The sequence below is a fragment of the Vanellus vanellus genome (assembly GCF_965231255.1).
Source record: "Vanellus vanellus genome assembly, chromosome: 1".
NCBI lineage: Eukaryota > Metazoa > Chordata > Aves > Charadriiformes > Charadriidae > Vanellus > Vanellus vanellus.
This window is the reverse complement of record NC_138905.1, coordinates 93,283,865-93,304,496: the sequence shown is the minus strand read 5'-3', so window position 1 is coordinate 93,304,496 and position 20,632 is coordinate 93,283,865. Positions and strand designations below refer to the sequence as shown.

The window sequence follows — 20,632 nt, the reverse complement described above, 5'->3', positions numbered from 1 at the left end:
GAGCCTGCGGTCCTTGTCCTCACGCTGATTCAGGGTTTGCTCGGAGCCAGGAGCCGGCTCACAGCTGATGGCTCCTTACAGAGAGGCGCTCAGTTGTGCCGCCCCCCGCCGAAGTAAATCCTTCTCTGCAGCCAGCAGCACAAATCCCCACGTCTTCTCCCCAGCCCACGGGTCCCCAAGCACACCAAGAGGTGCAGCTCCCCAGAGAGGTGTTCTCCTACATCAACCTCAAGGAGACAGCAGCCCGAGGCTGTGCTTGCACACCCATCCCTCCCGCAGCCACTTGCTGCCAGATGGCTTGGCAGTAAAAGACCTGAATAGGCTCAGGCGTATGATGACATTTCTGTTCCCGCTAACGGAGCACACAGTACGACTTATACTGATGGGTAGCAGGGCCGTGTCAGCTGGAACCCCATCCTGCAGCGTGGGAGGCTTGCCCTGATGCCTGTCAGCAGCTCCCCTGTGCCAGCCGCCGCCCCGGAAAAACCTTGTGGAAGAGCAGTGCACCACTAGCAGCAAGAGCAACTTGCTTCAAATGAATGGCACTGTGTTCATCCCCACCACGGGCTGTGGACAGAAACGGCAGCACTGCTCCCTGCTCCGCCTCAGCCCCTGTGAGAGAGGTCACACAACGTGTTGGGGTACCAGAGGTGCAGCTGGGGCTATCACTAGCAGCTGCCTTCAGCAATGAACCTCTGGACGTCTTAGTTTCTGTGTCACGGAGAAGAGCTTTGATCAGTGGCAGGAGGCCATGTTGAAGGCGAGCAAGGCTCTGTGATGGAAGGAAGACCTCAGGCTTGGTAAAGTAACATTCATGGAAAGATATGGTGAGCCCACTCCTTTCTTCACAAGACAGATGACCAACACACAAGCACTGGTGCTGGGAAGGGGGTTGTCTTGGCTCTGCTAAGCAAACCAGTAAATTCAGCAGTCAGTGAAATGATCTGGGAGAGGTTCTCCATGGCCAGAGAAGTTCTCAGGCCACTCTACAAATGTGTGATAGACCCACAGGCAGGCACGACAGCCTTTATTTGAGCAGGCTTCCCAAAACACATTGCAGAGAGGATGCATAGTCGTATCTCAAGCTCACCATCAACTCAGGGTTGCTCTGGCCGAATGCACAGTGCCTGTGTTTTCCATGATTTGTGCCAACTGAGGCCACTTTAAGTGAGCAGTATGTCCCTGAGGCAGAGCTTAGTAATGATGGTTGTGCCACCCTTATATCCAGAGACCCAGCTGCCTCCTTGTATGACCTGGTGTTTGTTGTTACTCGCTGCAGGCTTGGGCATCTCTAGGAGCTGTTTGTGTGCTGCCTGCTGGACGGCAGTGGAAGGGTGCCGGCTGCCAGACAGCCAGGTGGAGGCAGGGTTCCCACCATAGGTCTCAAAGAGGACCTCTTGCTTCTCTGCCACGTACCCTGGTGGTTCCTCTGCCCCTGCATGACACTGAGAGAACGAGGGTTTGGAGATGACATATGGCTGGGTGGGAGGGCATGGGGGAAGCCCAGCTGGAGTCAGAGCTTCTCCCCGTGACCGTTTCAGCTTGCTCACTTGCCATGTGTTCACTTGCCCAGGGGATGGCTTACAAGGAGTACCCCTGCAGACTCTTTGGTCCAAGATCCTTGCTTTCTGTGCTGCCGTACCGCTTGGCCTGAAAGCAAAATAACTTCTCTCATAACAGCGTGGATCTTTTAATCCTGACTCTGACACTTGCCTGCAGTGAGGGATGAGACTATTATTCCCCATGAAAATTTCGGTGCTAGACAAAGTGCGTGGCTTCAGCACTGGGAAGGAAACCCAACAGAACAGTAGGGCAGAAATAAAACCCAGCTCGATTCAGGTATCTACAGGAAACAAGCCTACATGACTATACAGGAATCATCCTCCATGGCGACGGAGGGGGTTCATAATCCATCGCTTCTTCTCGGTCTTGAATAGCAAAAGTGTGGTGAGCACTAGCCACGTCCACATTCACAGTCCTACTTACACCTACTGCTACCGATGCACTGCATGCTGCTTGTGCTGAGCTTCTGACAGGGGTTTTTATTTAATTTCATGCAATTTAAGAAACAAATCTGTACTCTGCTGAAAACTTTCATTGTCCTATGTTTTATGTTCCAGAAATAAAATTAGATAAAAGTTTTCATGTGATCACGTAGGGCTGAATGCAGGGCCAGGACTGGAAGCCAGGTGCACTGTGAGGGACTGAAGCTCTGGTGGATTTCTGCACTCATGTCAATTGCCTTGTGCATCCCCAGAGGGTCCTCTGTCTGGGCAGCATCCTCGAGGGGCCCAGGCCCTGGAGTGATTTCTCCAGTTGGGAGGATTGGGTTGCAAAACGGGTTGCAAAGCTAAAGAAATAGTCTTGGCGGCTGGGCTCCAAGAGATGGAAACCCCAGATCCACGTGTTGAGCCGGCAGAAGAAGGTGGGACCATCCACTTCTACCAATGACTTCCACAGAGTCTCCCATTGCCAGTACTGCAGCCTGTCACCACGGGCAGCGGGGGACTGCAACCCTCAAGTCCCAGGCACAGAGCTGGATAAAAAAATCAGCACCCAAGGAAGGGGAAACAGCAGATCGAGGCAGAGGTGTGATTTTCAAACCGAGCCTAAATGGTGCCTTGCTGCCCTCCAGCTCTCTAACAATTTTGGAGCAGCTGTCACCTGGCAGAGCAGCATTGTTCCTGCTCAGTGTTTTGCATTTTCATTGTAATATTTTAAAAGACCTAAAATCAGATTTATCACCGAGGTCATTGAAATGTATGACCACTCTACTCTGCATTTCAGTTAGCACTTTTGTCTTTGTGAAAAACGGTTCAAACATTCATTCCTCTCACTTCCTGGTCATGGCACCATTCTTAAGCTAAACCGGAAAGGCGGCACTTTTGAGGAGGAGGTAGTAAACATTCTACAAACCATACACTATGAAATACTAATCATCAGAAAGCATTGTGTAAAGCTCAAACTCTCCAGCGTGTTCCAAGGTTTTTAGGGACACCACACCTGCCATGTGTGGACAGAGTTCGCAACACAGACGACAGACCAGTAACAAGGTGTTAGGTACAGGTATCTCTCTGGAAGAAAGTTACTGCGATTTCCAGCTCTCGTAAGTATCCCACGTCACAGCCACTCAAAGGTGCCTCCATGCTTCTGGGATGCCTGGGTCTGGATTTTGTGACAAGTTGTGACGTTTGCATCCTGATTTGTAACCCAGCCTGAAGTGTCACATTTTGAGAAATCTTATGAAAAAAAATCCCTGTTTCCACATCTCAAGCATCAAAATATGGTGTCTCTAAGATGAATGCGCCGCCTTGGGATTCCAGCTGCTGATGGGCACAAGTGACAAGTCCCGTCAATCTTAATAGTGCAAACCAATGCACAGTTGTGGCAAATCTGATCTGGTGTTTTATCCATCGCAGTTTATCTCTCTAAACCCACCAGCTCTTTGCCCGTTCTGACAATGCCTGTTTTGGATAGCAAAAGCCAATCTTGGCTGAATTGCAAGGTATTTTTATGGACGCACATTTTCCTGTGGCCTTTGAGCACCATAACCCTTAAACTCATTTCCAATTGCAATTTAGCTCTGTTTGAACATAGTTCTCCAGTGAGGAAAGATGAAGAATACAGTCGTCAGAACATCTCATCATTTTTCTTATTCTTCTGGAAGTTTTGAGTTATGGAAAGTGCCAAGAATTTAGATCCTCAATTACCGGTAGGTCTGCATCACTGCTAATAATTTCCTACGTACCTTTTCCAGTGAGAATGGGGTACATCTAATAACTGCTGTTACAGATACAGAAAGCTCTTTGTGGTTGTAAACGCAGTAATTAATGCTAATGAGTCTGCTGTTAGCAAGTAATACTATTGGTGTTATGCTCATGCCTCACCAAATGCAAAGCTTCAGTTTGTTAAGCAGATGCCAGTGTTAACAGCCAAATTCTCTTCCCATGGATAAGTTAGTTTTAGTTAAATGTACCATTAAAAATAACCATTTAAAATGTTAATGAAAAGAGAGGTTGTGATTGCCAGGGTTTTGCTTGTCTTCGTTTTAGTCTCAGCTTTAAGGTGCTGGAGGTGAAAAGGCACAGATGGCTTTTCCAGGTGCATTCAGAGCAGACATTGAGGTGGAGCCCTGGTAGCGCTGGTGACATCCATGCCCAGCACCAGGAGTGGGACGTGTTTCCACCTCAGCGACTGGCTAATAAAGCTCAGAACTGACCTTCATATCCATGCAGCACACTGATACCCCAGCCCAGGGCTCCCCCCAGCAGCTCTGCCTGTGCCCCTCCCCTGCCCCGCAGCCCCCCAGCTCTCCCAGCGCCGTGGGGGAGAATGACCGTGATGGAGGAGGGTTCATAATCCATCGCTTCTTCTTGGTCTCAGGTAGCAAAGGTGTGGTAAGCACCAGCCACGTTCATGTTCGCAGTCCTGCTTACACCTACTGCTACTGATGTACCCCTGCTGAGCACGCTGCTTGTGCTGAGCATCTGACAGCAGCTTTTATATAGTATTTCATGCAATTTAAGAAACAAACCTGTACTCTACTGAAAACTTTCATTGTCCTATGTGTTATATTCCAGAAACAAGACTAGATAAACATTTTCATAGAATACACCCCTATTTTGTACGTAGGTCTGCAGTCTCTGCCCCAGTGAACTGTAAATAGGCAGCAGAGGAGAAGGTGGAAGGACAAACAGAGGCAGAGAAGGCACCACACAGATGCTGGGCAGAGCAGACCCAGAAATAAGGCCTTTTTTTTCACGCTTCGTCAGTGTGCGAGGATGAGACCACCTCGCTCTCAGCGCCGCAGCCAGCCTCTCCCACGGTGCGAGCCGAGCCCGGCCATGTGCAGCCTCGTGCTGCTGCTCTGGCTTTGGGGTGGCCTTTCTCCAGGTGCTCTGTCCCCTCCCTGGGCTGCCGTAGCCCTCCTGACCCACAGCCGGGGACTGGACCCTGACCGCACCGCACCGCTGTCTTGTGCAGGAGCACATTTAGCTGCGTCCCCAGGGCCCATCAGGAAACACAGGTTCTCCCATTGGGACAAGGAAGGTGTTCCAAGGCTGTGACCTGCCAGGTGGCTCTTAGATGTTGGACAGATCCTGCCATTGGAGTGATTTGGCTGTAGATGCCTGGGGCTCTCCATCCCTCATATGTACCATGCTGAGATATCTCAGGTTCTGCTTTCTCCTTGCACCAGACGCCCTGGATCCCTCTTCTTGGTTTGTTCACCCCTTTGGCTGTGTTGTCTTGTAAACTTGCCCTGACTACTCTGCTGCCCCCTCCCCTCTGCTCTCTTTCTTCTGACCTATTCTTTTCATGCCTGCTTGTGCCCATGGGACAAGACTCCTGCCCAGCTCCCTCTTGTCCTGGCTGCCTGCACTCCAAGCCCCAGGCCCTCACCATTCCCGTCTCCCCTCTCCCTCCTCGCCGTAAAACCTGGCCGCTCCAGTGCTGCGTCCCGCTCTGTTTTCATGGCCAGCACTTCCTGCCTCCTTCCCCACTGGCGTCCTCCTCCATCTCCACCATCACGCTCCGTCTTTTGGTGCTCCTCTCATGCGTTCGCCTGTGCCGCTCAGCCTCAGCCCACCCCTTCCACCTGCCTCCTTCCTCCTCCCTTCCTGGGAAGGCAACCCTTGATCCTGACCTGTACCTGCACACACACAATTATGCTATTTCATTTTTTAAAAAGCGATTACTCGTGCGAGCCAAAGGCAAACCCTGGCTTCAGGGCTGGGCGCTGCAGTTTTGCCTATGCCACCCAGCTGCCGACAGCCTCCGCACCCCTCCGCTCCTCGTGGCAGCCCCAACTCCTGTCTATTTACAGCCCGCCTGCTCCCTTCACCCCCAGGCACTGTGCCCAAGGGCCAGTCTGATAGGGGCGACCTGGCACCCTCAGCCCCAAGCCACTTGCCACTGCCCTGCTTGCAGCCCTGCACCACCTTGCCGTGCCAAGGAAGGGGAGGGAAGGAGCAGCCCGGCCCACGTCCCCTGGCTGGGCTGGGAGGTCATCATGGGACGTGACCAGAGAGGAGACAAGCCAGGCTATGCAAGGAAGGGAAGGGAAATGAAGAAACATTACCTCTTTTTCACGTTTATTTAATTTTTGTATTTTTTTGTATTTTTTTAAGATCACAGAAGAGCAGAGCATTCATACATGTAAAGAAACAGAAACGAGATAACAGAAGTTAAATACATTGAGAAAAGAAAAAATAAAAAGCTTCTTTTTTTCCATCACTGGGTTTTGTTCATTCATTTGTTGGGTTGTTTTGTTTTTTTGATCGGTTCTTTTACACACACACTTGCGCTTTTAAAATTTTCTTTCACAGAGCTAGTTCCAAAAACAAACCAATGGCAAAAAATAAAATGGCCGTTTTCTCGTTTCAATAAAGAGAAGTTCAGCTCATGTCTACAGTGCTGGGGAAAAATATATATAAAGATATAGATATATATATATATTTATATGTATATAACACTGTTAATGAGGAGAGTTCTAACCACCCCACCGTGTAGCAAGAAGAAGGGACTGGCCTTCATTCTCAAGGTCTAGAGGATGAAACTTGGCTCCAGCTGGGAAAGTTGAAAGATTTTGGGAGGTGATGGTGGTACCGTGGAGGCAGGTTCCTGGTCTTTGCCCCCTCCTCCCTTTCCTGGCACACACGTGTGCTCCCGCACGCACAGGCGCAGGCACCCGTGGGCTTTCTCCTGGTCTCCTCAGGAGGTCACCATGTAGCTGTGTGGGCGGACAGAGCCACCGCTGGGAGCAAGTGGAGAAGCGCGTGTCTGGCTGTGTGTGTGATGGAGGGTATGGGAAAGGAGAGCGCCTGTATGGTAGCCATGAGGAATACTGTAGCACGTGTGTGGTAGAGGTTGCAGGGGTGTGCGTGTGTGCCTGTGCATGGCCAAAACAGGGAGCAAACATCATAATTTCAGAGAAGGACAGCCTTGGGAGGTGGCTGGCTGGCTCCTAGGTGGTCTTGCTCCTAGTCTCCATCCATGGCTCATATGTTACGTACAGAAACATGCATACGCCTGTTCCCAGGGCACGGCCATAGCCACCGTGGTCTCACACTGCATCGCTCACCAAGGCCCTTCGCAACATGGTGGGCACACCCCAGGGAGGCAGGAGGCCAGCACCTGATGCACCGGGAGCACAGGCAGGGAAGGAAGGTCCTGCCCTACCTGGGAATGGCCCTTCTTGGATGTGATTGCTGCCCCTTCCCCAGCCACGCTGCCCAAGGAGCCCTGCCATGCACGCAGTCCTGCCACCCGTGCTGCAGTCACGTCCTCCTGACTTGCACTGCCCCTTCCTCCTCCGCTGCCTGGGCACTTCTACCAGGCTTGCAGGGCAGGCTGAGCCAGTGTGGCAACAGCTAACCTGAGCCTGCAATAAGTGAAGGACCCTTTCCTTGCCACCTGTCTGGGCTAAGTAGGAGAGCCGCTCCTCTTTCCCAAGCCCTGCCTTGGCTGGTGTCCTCGCCTCACACACACCACCCCAAGCCACAGAGATACAGAGGACTGTACCAACATATCATCACCAAGCTGACTTCTGCTTTCCGGTTATGGTGAGCGAATCAACAAGCAAACACCACATATTGCCCTATTGGGAGCCAACCATCAAGCAAAATTGAGGGGGGCTGTAGGAACTGCCTGAACATCATTCTAGCAAGTTACAAGAAGGAAAAGAGAAAGAGGTTTTAATGGTGTGACACATCTCTTTTAGTCAGCAGGAGTCATGCAGTTAAAAAAAAAAATCTTCTGGGCATCCCAGTGGAAATGAAGCCACTCTAACAGTAGCACTGAGACGCCACGGTCTCCTTGCTGGTGAACCTGGGAGTTCTGCACATGGACGATGGACAGCACTCATCCCTACCCCTTTCCACCGGCATCACATCTTGAAAATTACCATCCAGTTTCTCGATCACTTCCCTGCCTGTGGTTCTGCTCTTTCCATGAGACAGTTTGCTCCTGGCATCGCTAACTCAAGAAGTTTTGTGTACTCAAGTAAGAGAAGCAGTAAGATTGTGCACCATCAGAAGAGAGAAACTGCTCACCCCCTAGCATCTCCTCTGTAGGACAGTTCTTGGTTAGCCATCTTCGGTGTCAGTTGCTATTTCACATCAAGCACCATGATGATTTGGGCTGTGGGTCAGTATGCTTGGAGGAGAGGAAGCAGCAGTGTGAGAGGGGTTGGGAGGAGAAGAGCTGTTTCCCTGTGCCCATAGATTCCCTCATCAGGGAGGGGCGAAATGGTTAAAGCACTGCACAAAGATTGAGCTGAAACATCACCTGCTGGCGGGGCTGTGAGGGACTCTAAAGTAGCTCCTCCAACTTCCCAGATCCTCTTCCCCAAATGCTCTTGAATCACCGCGACTCTCTGTTGCTCCCCCAAATTCCTTCCAGATGTGCAGCTTCTACTCAGCCTGGAGACCATGTGGCTATTGGCGGTGACTCTGTCCATGCTGTGAGCTTGGACTTTCAAACAGGGTTGCTTGGACAGGTGGCTTCGGGGCATGGTCTGGATGCACCTGGAGCTAAGAAGAGCTGGTGGGGCTTGGATATACTTTGACCAAAAGTGGGGCAAGCAGCAGTACACAAGAGATCTGCCCAAGCGGTGAACAGTCAGTGGCGTGAGAAAGGTGTGCAGACAAAGACTAACTCTCGACACAATGCATGTCACCAATGAAATCTTCATGAATGGCACGTTCACATGCACGTGGTGCTAGCATGAGGTGACACAACTTCACTGGTGAAGAAAGCGGGAAGGGGGGGAGGAGGGGAGTGCATCACTGAGCAACACACCCGCAAGCGGTGGGGCTGCAAACAAACCAAAATTAACACAACTGCCAAGATACAGGTGTCGGCTGGAGCGTCCCACATCGCCTTTCCCAGCCGTTCAGAGACAGGCGTCTGCTTCGTTTTCCGTCTAACCAGACACACACTCCAAGCAACGTGCTACAGTTTGTGTGGCTTGGGGTGGCTGCATTTCCCCTGTCCAGTTCCTTTCAGAAAGAGTTGCCTTCACCCCTCCTCTCGGTCATCTGGAAAGGGTTAGAAATCTGCTAGCAAGTATGGGGCCATATATTAAATCTAAGTCTTTGTTCCTCTGCTTGGACATTACCAGACATCTCATGTAACTCTTGTAATATTTACAAACCAGTAGAAGAAATACATTTTTTTCTTTTTTTTTTTTTTCCATTTTGTTCATTTCTTTTTATAACACTAAATGTTAAACCTCCATCAATCAAACACAATTACACTGACAAGCTCAAGGAACTGGTGTCCCATTCCAAACTCCCATCTCCCCCAGTCCCCAACCAGCTGAGAGGCAGCAGGAAACAAGAGCGTGGCTTTTCAGGAGGAGATGAGGAAGACAGCAACATGAAGGTGGAGCAGAGGAGAAGAGGAGACACAGCTTCAGAGAAAAGGGCCTGAGACGTGAGAAAACCCTTGGTTACATCTCTGTCAAAGGGTGGAGGGGAGAAAGAGAATGGGGAAAAGCGTTTGACCTTGCCTGTGTTTCCTATGTTCATCTGGGCTCTCCTCTCGACAGATGCTTTGAGCGATCCCTGCTCGAGTTCAGGAGGAACAGGGGGATGTTCACAGCATCCTGTGACGCACATGGCAGCTTGCAGGATTAGCTTCTCCGAGTAAATCAAGCTCCAGCCTACCCACGACTCCCCCAGCCCTGCTAGGAACAGGCATTGCCAGGAGCGGGGCTCCCAGCACTGCTGCAGATAACAGGCGTACTCGGTGTCTGGGGCTGGCTCAGACAGGTCTGCGAATAACCGGCTTTAACCCTGTTTCACAGCCATGTGACAGAGGCACAGATCTGCCCAGGTCCTCCTGCAGGCACGACCAGATCCCAGCACTTGGGGATGTGGCTGTTTCCTCTAGCCAATAGGCAGATGGCTTCAAAAAACGGGCGCCCTGTTTTTAGTAATATATTTCCCTTTAACCGTAACCCTCCGTGCCTTGACATCTAAAAAATTATCCCCTCAAAACTCCTTCCAACAAAAAAAGATGAGAGGCGACGTGGTGCCAGGGCTTGTGACCACCACCACACCACCGGGCTCTGATGTGTGTGAACCCAGTGCCTCGGAGTGACCCCACAGCCACAAGAACACGTGCCGAGAACAACACGCGGGACAGACCGTACAGTAGCAACCAGGCTGGCATCAAAGAGAAGCCTCAACCTGAAGAAAACGGTTGACCGAGCCCTTAGGAACAGCCTGTGACAGAAAATCAGTGCAGGCTGCCCAACCTCTCGCAACAAGCCTGCGACGATAAATCCAGGCATCGGTACAGCCCCGAGAATGAGAAATGCCAGTGATGCGGTGTTTGCCCTCGTGCCAGTGTGCTGGAGAGGGCGTCGCTCCCAGCCCTGTCTTCTGGGACCAGCATCAGCTTGTGGCTGTGCCAGGGGGATGAGGAGCCCTATTGCAGCAGGAAATCTGGAGCTGTTACTAAGACACTGAATGACACGAAGCTCCGGAGGGGTAGGCACAAGGACTGGGGTGTCTGAATGCACTGTAGGATAGAGGGCATCTTTTTCCTGGGCTGCAGCACACCAATCTCCAAAGGAGATGTACAAGTCCCATCAGTGACTGCCCTGTCCTGGAAGAGGGGAGCCGTCCCTGGATGCCTTGGGCAGATTTCAAGCACCAGCTGCCCGGCTCTCCCCTCTTGCACCAAGGCACAAATACCCCCAGGTATGGCTTTGGGACACGGAGGAGCAGGGGGAGGGGAGCATAACTGACAATCACGCAAATCCACATCAGATCTACAGCAAGTCTGCCATCACCCAAACTTCAGCCTCTCGCGTCTCTCTCGAATATTTCCTCGCTCTTTCTGGCTGCCTGCGAGGAGCCCGTGACCGCCTGTGTAATTGCCTGTCTGCCCACCGCTGCCCGAAACAGCTGAGCTCAGCAGAGAGGAGGCGGGCGCCGGCAGTGCCGCAGTACGCCGTGAAAGCACCGTGGCTGAGCGGCAGGGAGAGGCCTTGGCGGAGCCGTGCAAAGATGGGGACAGGTTCACAGACAGCAATTCCCACTTTCCTGCCTGGCAGGGGGACCACGCAGTGGGTATCCCCTCCCATGCACCGCAGGGCTGCAAGCCCAAGCTGTTTCCCCCTCTCGCCTTCAAGACCGTGCGAGCACGGATGCCGAGGGTGCTGCTGCTGCACCAGTTCACGGGGCAAAGACAGCAAAGCAAGCTCGCTGGTGCTTGAGAGCTCAGCAGTGCCAACCACCCGCAAAACACCGTATTGCCACGGGACAGTCACTCGACATGTGTGAGCTAACTCGAGTTCCTCCCTGTGCATCCCTCCCTCTCCAAAAAACAAGTGGCTACCTGATAAACCCAGTGTTGTATCATCATTGCTGCTGTGGATGCTTGGGTTTGAGACCAGCCAGGAAACATAGGAGTCTTCTCCCCACTGCCCCAGCCCGCACACACGCGCTGCAGCCACCGGAGCCTACAGCCGTCGGCCTCCCTGCTCCCACCGCTCGCCCTGGCTCCTGCAGCAGACCTGATGCTGGTGTAGCAATTCCCACCCCACCACCCAGCATTTTCTAAACCCTGTTTCTCACAGCCCGTTCTCTCCCTCTCTTTCTCCTCGCTCTGGAGCCACCGAAGCATCTCCTGTTGGCACCTCTGCACGTGATTGTGCCGTGGGAAGGGTGATGGCAAGCGACAGCCTTCTCCAGCAAGACCAGCACCCTTCAGATGAGAAAAGAGAAGAGCAAGGGGAATTGTGCTGCCTACTTCTTTGCTGCACCGGTTTAAGCTCCTTCTTTATAAGCCCAGGATTTTGGACTTGACATTTGTTTTTCTTCTTACATTCACAGGTCCTGAACGTTTTCTGACCCAATTTGTTTCAAATGTGGAATTTGCAAAAGGAGTTTTGTCGTAGCAGTGGTGTACAATACACACACCCCCCCACACACACACATACACACACACTGACCCTTACATAGCCTATGTTTCCTTTTGTAACAGAGAGGACAGTAAGAACAACAACAAAAAAGGGTATTGGCTCTATTTTTGCATGACTACCAAAACGGTTAGGAATGACCAGATTGTGGTTTTCACGTTGAGGCATCATTCCTACGCACACACTACACCTACGGGAATGGCTGCTCGGTGATGTCCAGGGTCTCATCGCTCACATCCCACCGGCCCAGACTCCCCTCCCCAGGAGGACTGGGGGGAGGGGGGAGGGGGGGGTGTCTGCACTCTGCGTAGCGCTGCAGGCCAGCCCTGCTTTCTTCTGCCTATTTGGACAAATGCACACGTGTGCACACCCCCATGCGCGTGTGCAAGCACTCATGCATAGTGGGGCTGCTACGCTGGTGCTTGAAGGCTGAGAGCCAGACAGGTTGCAGGTGGGAGAGAAATTTAAAAAAAAAAAAAAAAAAGGCGGCTAAACAAGGGTGCAGAGTGCCTCTTGCAAGCGAGGTGACCAGGAGTCAAAAAGCCAGTGAGGACACCGGAGAGGGGACACCACGGGAACCTGTGTTGCGGCTGCCCCCCCCTCTCCTCGCCCCTCTTCTCTGCCTGAGTGATCTCTCAGCATCTTGTCTCACACTGACGAGGCGGGACGTTATCTACAGCAGGATGAGCATATGTACACGTGGACTGTTCCTTTTGCATGCTTGGAGAGAACAAGAGAAAGAGAGAGAAGACGGAGCGAGAGCCACACATAGGCGCATGCACCCACGCACGCAGGCATACACGGGAGAAAGAGAAAGACACCTGGTCGAATCGAGGTGGGAGAGGGAGAGGATTGAAAAAAAAAAAAAAACCCAAGGAAAGAAAAGTATGTTTTTAGTAGAGTTGACACAGCTTTAGTTCAGGCCAGCGAGCGTGATGTTGCGTGAAGGAGGGGACAGGAAAGAAGGTGTTTAGCAAGGGCTGGGTGCGCAGGAGCGCGAGGTGAAGTGAAGAGAGGAAGGGGTTCTTCACAGGACACCAGTGTGCAGAGAGCTTCAGGTGACTTGCTCTGATTTGTGGCTTTTTTTTCTTTTTCTTTTTTTTTTTTTTGTTTGTTTTCAAAAGTATGAACTGGCTGAGCATGGGCTCACAAAAATGACCCAGGGCATCCAAAAAGTTAAGTGGCTATAGACACCGAAGCAAAGACCTCTTTCTGCAAAAGAAAGAAAGAGGAGGAAGGAAGGAAGGTGAGGGAGTATGGAAAAGAGGAAGGAGAAGAGAAAAGAAAAGGGAACTTCTGTTCGATTGGCTTTGCGGGTTTTGTTGGATTGTTTGCATTGCAGCATCCTCCGGCGACGCCGTCCTTCGATCCTTGCTGGTGTCCCATTCTCTCCCTTGCGCCCTGTTGCCTCCTAGACGGTCGGTGACTTGACAGCCGGCTTCTCAGGTTTCAGATTAAAAGTTGCTGAGTCTTCTTTGCTGTAATTTTTCCTCTCCCCCCTCTTCGCTCCTGAACACACAAAAGTTGTGAAAGAAACAGTCCTCTCTCTCTCTCCCCCCCCCTCTTTTTTCTCTCTCCCCTCTCTTCGCTCTGTCTCCTGTATAACGCGTTTTGTTTTGTGTGTTGTTGTTGTTGTTGTCGTGTTGTTGTTGGTTTTTTTAATTATTATTATTATTATTATTATTATTTTTAATTCTGATTTGTATTAACATTTGCTGAGTAGGCAGAGCAGGGACGCTGCCAGCAGCCACAGTGGGACGGCCAAACTCATGGAGCCGTTGTCTACTCTCCCTGTGCCGGGTCCTGCAGGGTGCGAGAAGGGAGAGAAAAGAGGACAAGATTACACATGGGCTGGGTGAGATGAGGGTGACACAGAAACACAGCGCTTTGCTCCCGGGCTGCTCCTTCGGCCGGGGGCCGGGGCTGCAGGGCACCGCCGCCTTCCCACTTTGGTGAGCCTCCGTCCAGCCCAGCTACAGGCTCCTGCCCACCAGCTCCTCCGCATCCTCCCCTCCCGCCCAGTGCTCCCACGGCATGCGGCTTTGAGCAACCTGGTCTGGTGGGAGGTCTCCTTGCCCATGGCAGGGGGGGTGGAACTCCATGATCTTTAAGGTCCCTTCTGACCTAAACCATTCTGTGATTCTATGACTCTCCTTAAGCAACTCCCAGGCTGGAGAAACAGGGCTGGGAGCAAGCGGGAGGGCTCAATCCCGGCTGCTGACCCCATCCCATCCCTTGCTGTGCCTCTGGCTGGGAGCTGCTGCCCACCCAGCGCGGGGGCACGGCTCACACCTTCGCACGGCACAACCCTCCCTCTGGCCACCGGCCCCGCATCTCCCCACTCCGACACCTTCCTGGCGGTGGCCCTGGGATGCCCGGCAGGGCTCGTTGTAATTCTGCGCGGTGGCCGGTGCTTGTCTGCAGCCAGACACCGGCTCCGCGGGGGCTGATTCATCACAGCGGTCCGATCAATAAAACATGGGCCCAACCAGCGGATGCCGCCCCCCTCTCCCCCCCCCGGGGGCTGCGCCGCAATTATTTATTTCTTAATCGGGGCAGAGGAAGGCTTCGCTGTTGCATTTATGGCCCCGTGGCATGACACCGATGGGGTGAGGGCGCAGGGTGTGCCAGGGGGGTTGATTTTTCGTAAGGGTGGGAAACGACCGTGTGTGCACGCGCGTGCGCGCGGGGGGGGGGGGGGCTGGGGGGTGGCAGGGAGGAGCGCTCTGCCGCAGCAACAAATAATGCGGCCTCGCTCCAGGAATATTAAGTGCTAACACTCCTGACATCTTCTCATTCATCCTCTCATTTATGGGTTCCCTTTTCTGGCTGGCTTTAAAGGCAGCGATGCTGTTTTAAATTCACCCTGCGCTACCAAGCCTTGGCAGCCTTTTCTTTATCACGAGGCAGGGAGGTGTACATGGCTATGGTTTTGTAAACGCATGCTCATCATGTATATGTACCCATAGGTATACACATATATGTACATGTGTATGTACACATGCATGTACATGTACACATATATGTAAAGATACACGTATATGTACACATGTATATATATATGCATGTGTACCTGTATGCGCACACATCCACATATGTATATATGTGCATGTATATACAGTGTTTTACACAGAAGGGGTACAGGAAGATGCTGAAGTGTGGAGCGGGAGATAAGTCTATATGTCGGGACTGAACCCCCCTGTGGAAGAAAGAAGACACGCTTACTACCAAGAAGAGCTACTTCTAATGGCAGGGGAGAACCCACCCCAATCCCCCCAAAAAGCCACCTTTTCAGGAAAGCCCCATGGAACCAAAGTGCAGTTGCTCCCTCTCACAACCTGCAGTGTTTACCAGGCGAAGAGCCCCTCTCTGCTGGGTGGAGCGCGGGTGCCACAGGCTTGCTCGGCGGCACAGTCGCTACTAAACTCCAGCTGGTGACTAAAAGGCAGCAAATCCAAGAAGAATGTCCCCAGAGCCCCTGAAATTCTGTAGCACTTTCATTTGTGTGATTTCTTCCTAATGTAGCCCATCGCTTACTAGATCAGCTGTTTGTGCCCCAATTCTATTCTTTCATTATTAAGTAAGTATGTGCTGAATTGTGTGGAAAATTTATATTCCGTCTATGGCTTCTTTTTTTCAGTCATTCCCTGCTCATCTTTTGTAGCTTGTCACACAAATCCTATAACACTGATTTTGCACTCCTTGTTTGGGTGACCGAAACTTATTTTCCTCTCTGAGCTCAGGAAGAAGTTCAAGTTCGGCTACTACGCTTAGCCAAGCAGTGTGTCAGAGAAAGCATCTTTCATGGTGAAATGACTGGGGGGAGGATGTTTGGGACCATTTCCATCCCCTGTTGGCACTGAAAAAGTCCCAAAACGTAACTTCTTTGGCCCAGCAAAAAAATCAGGAACGCACTAGGCAAGGTGTATTGCCCACAAAAAGTTTTCAGACATCATATTTTTACTATTTGGCTAAAATACTACTTGTCTAACACATACACGGACAGTACCTAAAGGGGGCCTACAGGAGAGCTGGGGAAGAACTTTTTACAAGGGCACGTAGTGATAGGACGAGGGGGAATGGCTTTAAACTGGAAGAGGGCAGGTTTAAATTAAACCTTAGGAAGAAATTTTTCATTTTAAGGGTGGTAAGGCACTGGAACAGGTTGCCCGGAGAAGTTGTTGAGGCCCCATCCCTGGAGGTGTTCAAGGTCAGGCTGGACGTGGCCTTGGGCAACCTGGTCTAGTGGGAGGTGTCCCTGCCTATGGCAGGGGGGTTGGAACTGATGATCTTCAAGGTCCTTTCCAACCTAAACCATTCTATAATTCTATGATTCGATGTATGTAACGCATACATGTAACACATACATGTGGCAACCAACCCCCTCCTTATCACTTTTCTCAGGTGCACATGCAATCAGAACAAAGACGTATGTAGCTATGGAGGCGCACACCACACACACCTAGCACAGCAGAGGGACACGTATGCTTGGCCTCGCCTGGGTACTGCTGCCTTAATGTGTAAGTGCATGGCTTGGGGTTTGTGTGCTTGGGGGGTTGGTAGGGGTATGGTGTGGTATGGTATGGCATGGTATGGCATGGCATGGTATGGTATGGTATGGTATGGTATGGTATGGTATGGTATGGTATGGTATGGTATGGTATGGTCTGGTCTAAGAGATGAGCTTCTGCAATATGTAGGTATAAAGGAGGACACACAAGGCATGGTTTGATGAAAGACTGGGGAGAGGAGAGGGTCACACCAGCTTCTGCTCTGCTTGACCTTGCGTGAGTAAGCTTGAGGATATGAGAAGCCAAGACTCCTATCTCCATGGCTGAAAAATGGTGCAAGTTATATGTCCTCCCATTTCCTTCCTAATCTCCCTGCATGTGCCAGTGAGTTGGTGGGCTGACGGCAGAAGCCCCTCCATGTGCAGTCCTGATCATCTGCACAACACCATCGCATGGTCATACCAGCAGTCGTTTGCACCAACGGCCCATGCGTAGCTGCACTGGTGCAGGCCAGCGTGGCAAGCTGATCTGGAGCCCTGGGACCCGGCGTGGTTCAGAGCTGCTGCAGCCCCTGCATGTAACCCTGGGGGCTGCGTGGAATCACTGTGTCTTACACATATGCCACATTTACTATTGCATGTATTAAAAAAATGGGGGAAAGTTATAGTTCAACCACAAAATGAAATCCTGAAAACTTTGAGAACTTAGGCTTCGGAGAGGACTAATTGCTCAAAACTTAAAAAAAAAAAAAAAAAAAAAAAAAAGAGTGAAAATGGTAGAATAAAATAAAACATTCCTCTTTGAGTCAGATTTTGCGCAGGAAATAGCATCTATTTTCAGCCGACTCCACTACTTTCAGTCTTTTTCACAGCCACACCTCAGTATTGCCGTGCTGCGGTCGGTCTGGCTGTGATGGCCCATGTTTGCCTGACTTGTTCTCTGTGTGTGTCTGCGCGTGTGTGTGCATGTGTGTGCGCTGCTGTGGACTGTGTGCAGCGCTGATGCGTGGGGTGACGGGACACCCGCACACCCACGGGTAAACGTCCACGCCGGGAGGCGCCGCACCCCACACCCTCCGCACCCCACACCGCCCCCCCCCCCCCGAGCCGCACCGCTGCACCCATATACGTGTGCACCCACACCCCCCCTCCACGCGTGTACACACAACACACGCCCCCAACACACGCAGCCCCCCCACCCCGCGGACGCCGGGGCCACTCCGCGGTCTCCACCGCCCCCTGGCGGCCGCCGCCCCCCCTTCCCCCGGCCGAGCCGCCTCCGCCCGCCGCCACTCCAGCGAGCATCCCGGGGACAGCCGCCCCAGCGACACCGGCGGCGCCCCCCCCCATCCCCCCGCCGGCCCCGGCCCTCGGCTCGGAGCTCAGCCACCTCCGCGCTGGGCAAAGCCCGCCCCGCCAGGCGCTAAAAGGCGAGAAGCCACCCTCACAAGCGGGCAAGGAGGAAGGGGGGGGCTTTCGGGCAAACGAATGGTGTTTGCCCCACAGTCGCCCCGCTTTCGTAACCTTGCGGCTGTGCTCTGGGAGGCTGCCCTGCAAGCTAATCTCCCGGGCTAATCGTTCCCCTGCAATTTGGCAGCACTGCAAAGTTCGTGACCACGGCAATAGCTTTTGAAGTTTGTTTTTTTTTTTTTTTTCTTCCACCGCAGCCAGGGAAGGAAATTGGGTTTCTGATGATGATGAGTTAATATGAATATCTGGCAGCATTTCACAAATAAACCCTTAAGGGACCCCGACCCCAAACAGCTGACCGAGTCGGATCACATTAATCAAATCAAGAAGGAACAGACTGAAAATTGGCAAGGGCAAAACAATTGCACTTCTCTTCCTCGTGCCAAATAGTGAGACATTTAGATTCCCAGTGCAGATGCAGGGGGACTCCTGCCACGGTGACCAACCGTGCTGCAACAGCCTCACGGGACACTGCGCCCCGTGTTTCCGAGGGTTTGTCCGTGCCACGCATTTGGCTTGGGTGTCATGGCACAAGGTAGCCTTGACCGAGATTTAGAGAGCTCTAGCTCTCTCAGGGCTAAAGGAGACCACGCCCCACCCCTCTCCCCAAGCCAGGGTAACCCAAGCCATGTCCTTAAATTTAACCGAGGGAAAACCAGAGCTGTGCCACTGTGACCTCACTGCTCCTGTCCACCTGCATGCTACAGCTCCATGCACCACCCTTGCACAGAGAGGCTCCGGGGGGCTTTTCCTGACACTTTTGGGAGAACATCTCCGTAATTCCGGGTGGAGATGCGGAAGGGCCAGAGAGGCCAGGTGGGACTTTGGCGATTTCACACGGTGCTTCACCCTCCTGCAGGCAAACCCTTCCACACAGCAGCGAGTGGAAAAGTTGGTGCACGCTCTCTCGTGTGCGGCACGCTGCTTAGGCGGCGCTGCGAGAGCCTCACCAGCCTCACAGGCAGAGCCAGTGGCACCCGCTACTGCTAAGGTTGCCCAACCCTTCCCATTATCAGGCACTATTCGCACAGTGCTTGACAAGCATCAACAGTGCAGGTGGAACAATCCCATGCTGGGATTTGCCTTGGGATGATTTTAGTTTTTTTTTTTTTAAGTGGAAGAGAAGCAGCCAAAATACTTCTGCTGTGTCTGAGAGCAAGGCAGAGGAGAAAAAAAAATATGTTTATTTTAATCATAAAAAAAAGAAAGCCAGAGACTGTCCCTCAGAACGTTTTTCTGCTCTGATGCTTTGGCTCAGAGCCTTGAAACGGTGCAGAGATTTGGTCTTTCAGAAAAAAAGGTAAATAGCTCCACAAAACTATCTGCCTTCAACACCCTCGGGGAGCACCTCCCCACAGGCTTCACACATCTTGAATGACTTCCCTGGCACCACCTCAGCGGGTCAGTGCTTTGGCCCCTCAGAGGTTTTAGCCCCTCCCCAGTAACAATGGCAGAGCACAGCTGGGCTTGCTACACCTGCTCCTCCCCGGGGGGCTGCGAGCGAGGCTAGCCCAGGGCTCGCCATACAGCGAGTATGTATGATAATCTGCATGGTATAGATGTAATGCTTTTTTTTACAAATTTTTCTGTGTGTGTGTGTGTGTGTGTGTGTGTGTGTGTGTCATGGCTCACAAACTGCTCCAACTCCTGTGGAGGGTGTAGGAAAAGGCATGGCCAGAAGGGTGGTGGGGCTTGGGTGAGATGGTGGAGACAGGGGGAAAAGCAGGGTGCTGCTTAAATTCACAGCAAGATTGCAATGCCAAGAGCCGCTCTCTTCCTCAAAAATAGCCTGCCTCCAAGAGAAGCATACCACAAGAGAAGCCCAGCTCTACTGGGTCAGTCCAAGGGTCTTGTCTAACCTTCAGTACTGTCCCCTGCAGGTGCTGAGTGGGGGCTAGCTGGGAGCACAGGGCTGGAGTGGCATCGTATTGGGCATGCCTTGGGTGCTTCAGGGTCATCCTGAGCCAGCAGAAGCTACGCTCCTTGACAGATTCATTTTTTCTTATATGAACTTGTCCAGTTGTCTGGACTGCCTGAAGTCTCTTATATCCACAATGTCCCGCAACTTCTAAGGAGCACCATGGCAGTCAGCTGCCAGCAGTGATATATCAGGCACACGTTACATTTGGGTGTTATGTTCTCCAATGACTTTAGGACCTCGGCATTAACAGGAAGCCTGGCACACTGGCCCGTTACTAATTGCTACCTGAATTGGCTAGATTAAAAAGTTAGTCACTCCTTGCTCTGCAGTCTCCTCTGCTGACTGCAGGAGAACCAGACTAAGGAAAGCACTCAGTGTGGGAAGAATTAGCTGGGGGGTGTTCAGGTCTTCCCGAGATGAGCTTTTTGTCAAGGAAACTGTTAAGAAGGAAGCTAGCCCATGTCAAGAGATTTGTGGCCACCGAATGCTCAAGTCCTGAACCGCAGAGCTGCAAGTGTCCCCACCAAACCTGGGGCACAGCTGTTACTGAGCCCTCAGGTGGCTGAAGGGAGCACAGTTGAGTTGTGAGGACTTGGTGTGATGCCCCCCAAGGCATAAGCAACTGAGACTCCAGTGGTGCATCCTCCGTGGCACAGGCTCAACCTCCAGAGACGAGGCTAGCTGCAGAAATCGCCCAGAGGGGAGCAGAATCCTGAGGTCTGACCTTTGTGGGATGAATAAAAGGGCCCTTTTTCTCCCTGCCATCAAGCCTTGAATTTATAGCGCTACAAGGCACTGC

The 20,632-nt window shown here is 52.1% G+C and overlaps 1 protein-coding gene across 2 annotated transcripts in view; it reads right to left on the bottom strand.

Moving 5' to 3' along the window:
* Positions 1-13,637: 13,637 nt before the first annotated feature.
* Positions 13,638-20,632, bottom strand: part of LSAMP (limbic system associated membrane protein) — a gene marked incomplete at both ends in the record, with an annotated part of 318,738 nt that continues 311,743 nt past the window's right edge. For both annotated transcript variants that reach the window (XM_082495005.1, XM_082495006.1), the window contains one exon: positions 13,638-13,735. In XM_082495005.1, coding sequence (XP_082351131.1) covers positions 13,638-13,735 — 98 coding nt within the window. The remainder of the gene's footprint in view (positions 13,736-20,632) is intronic.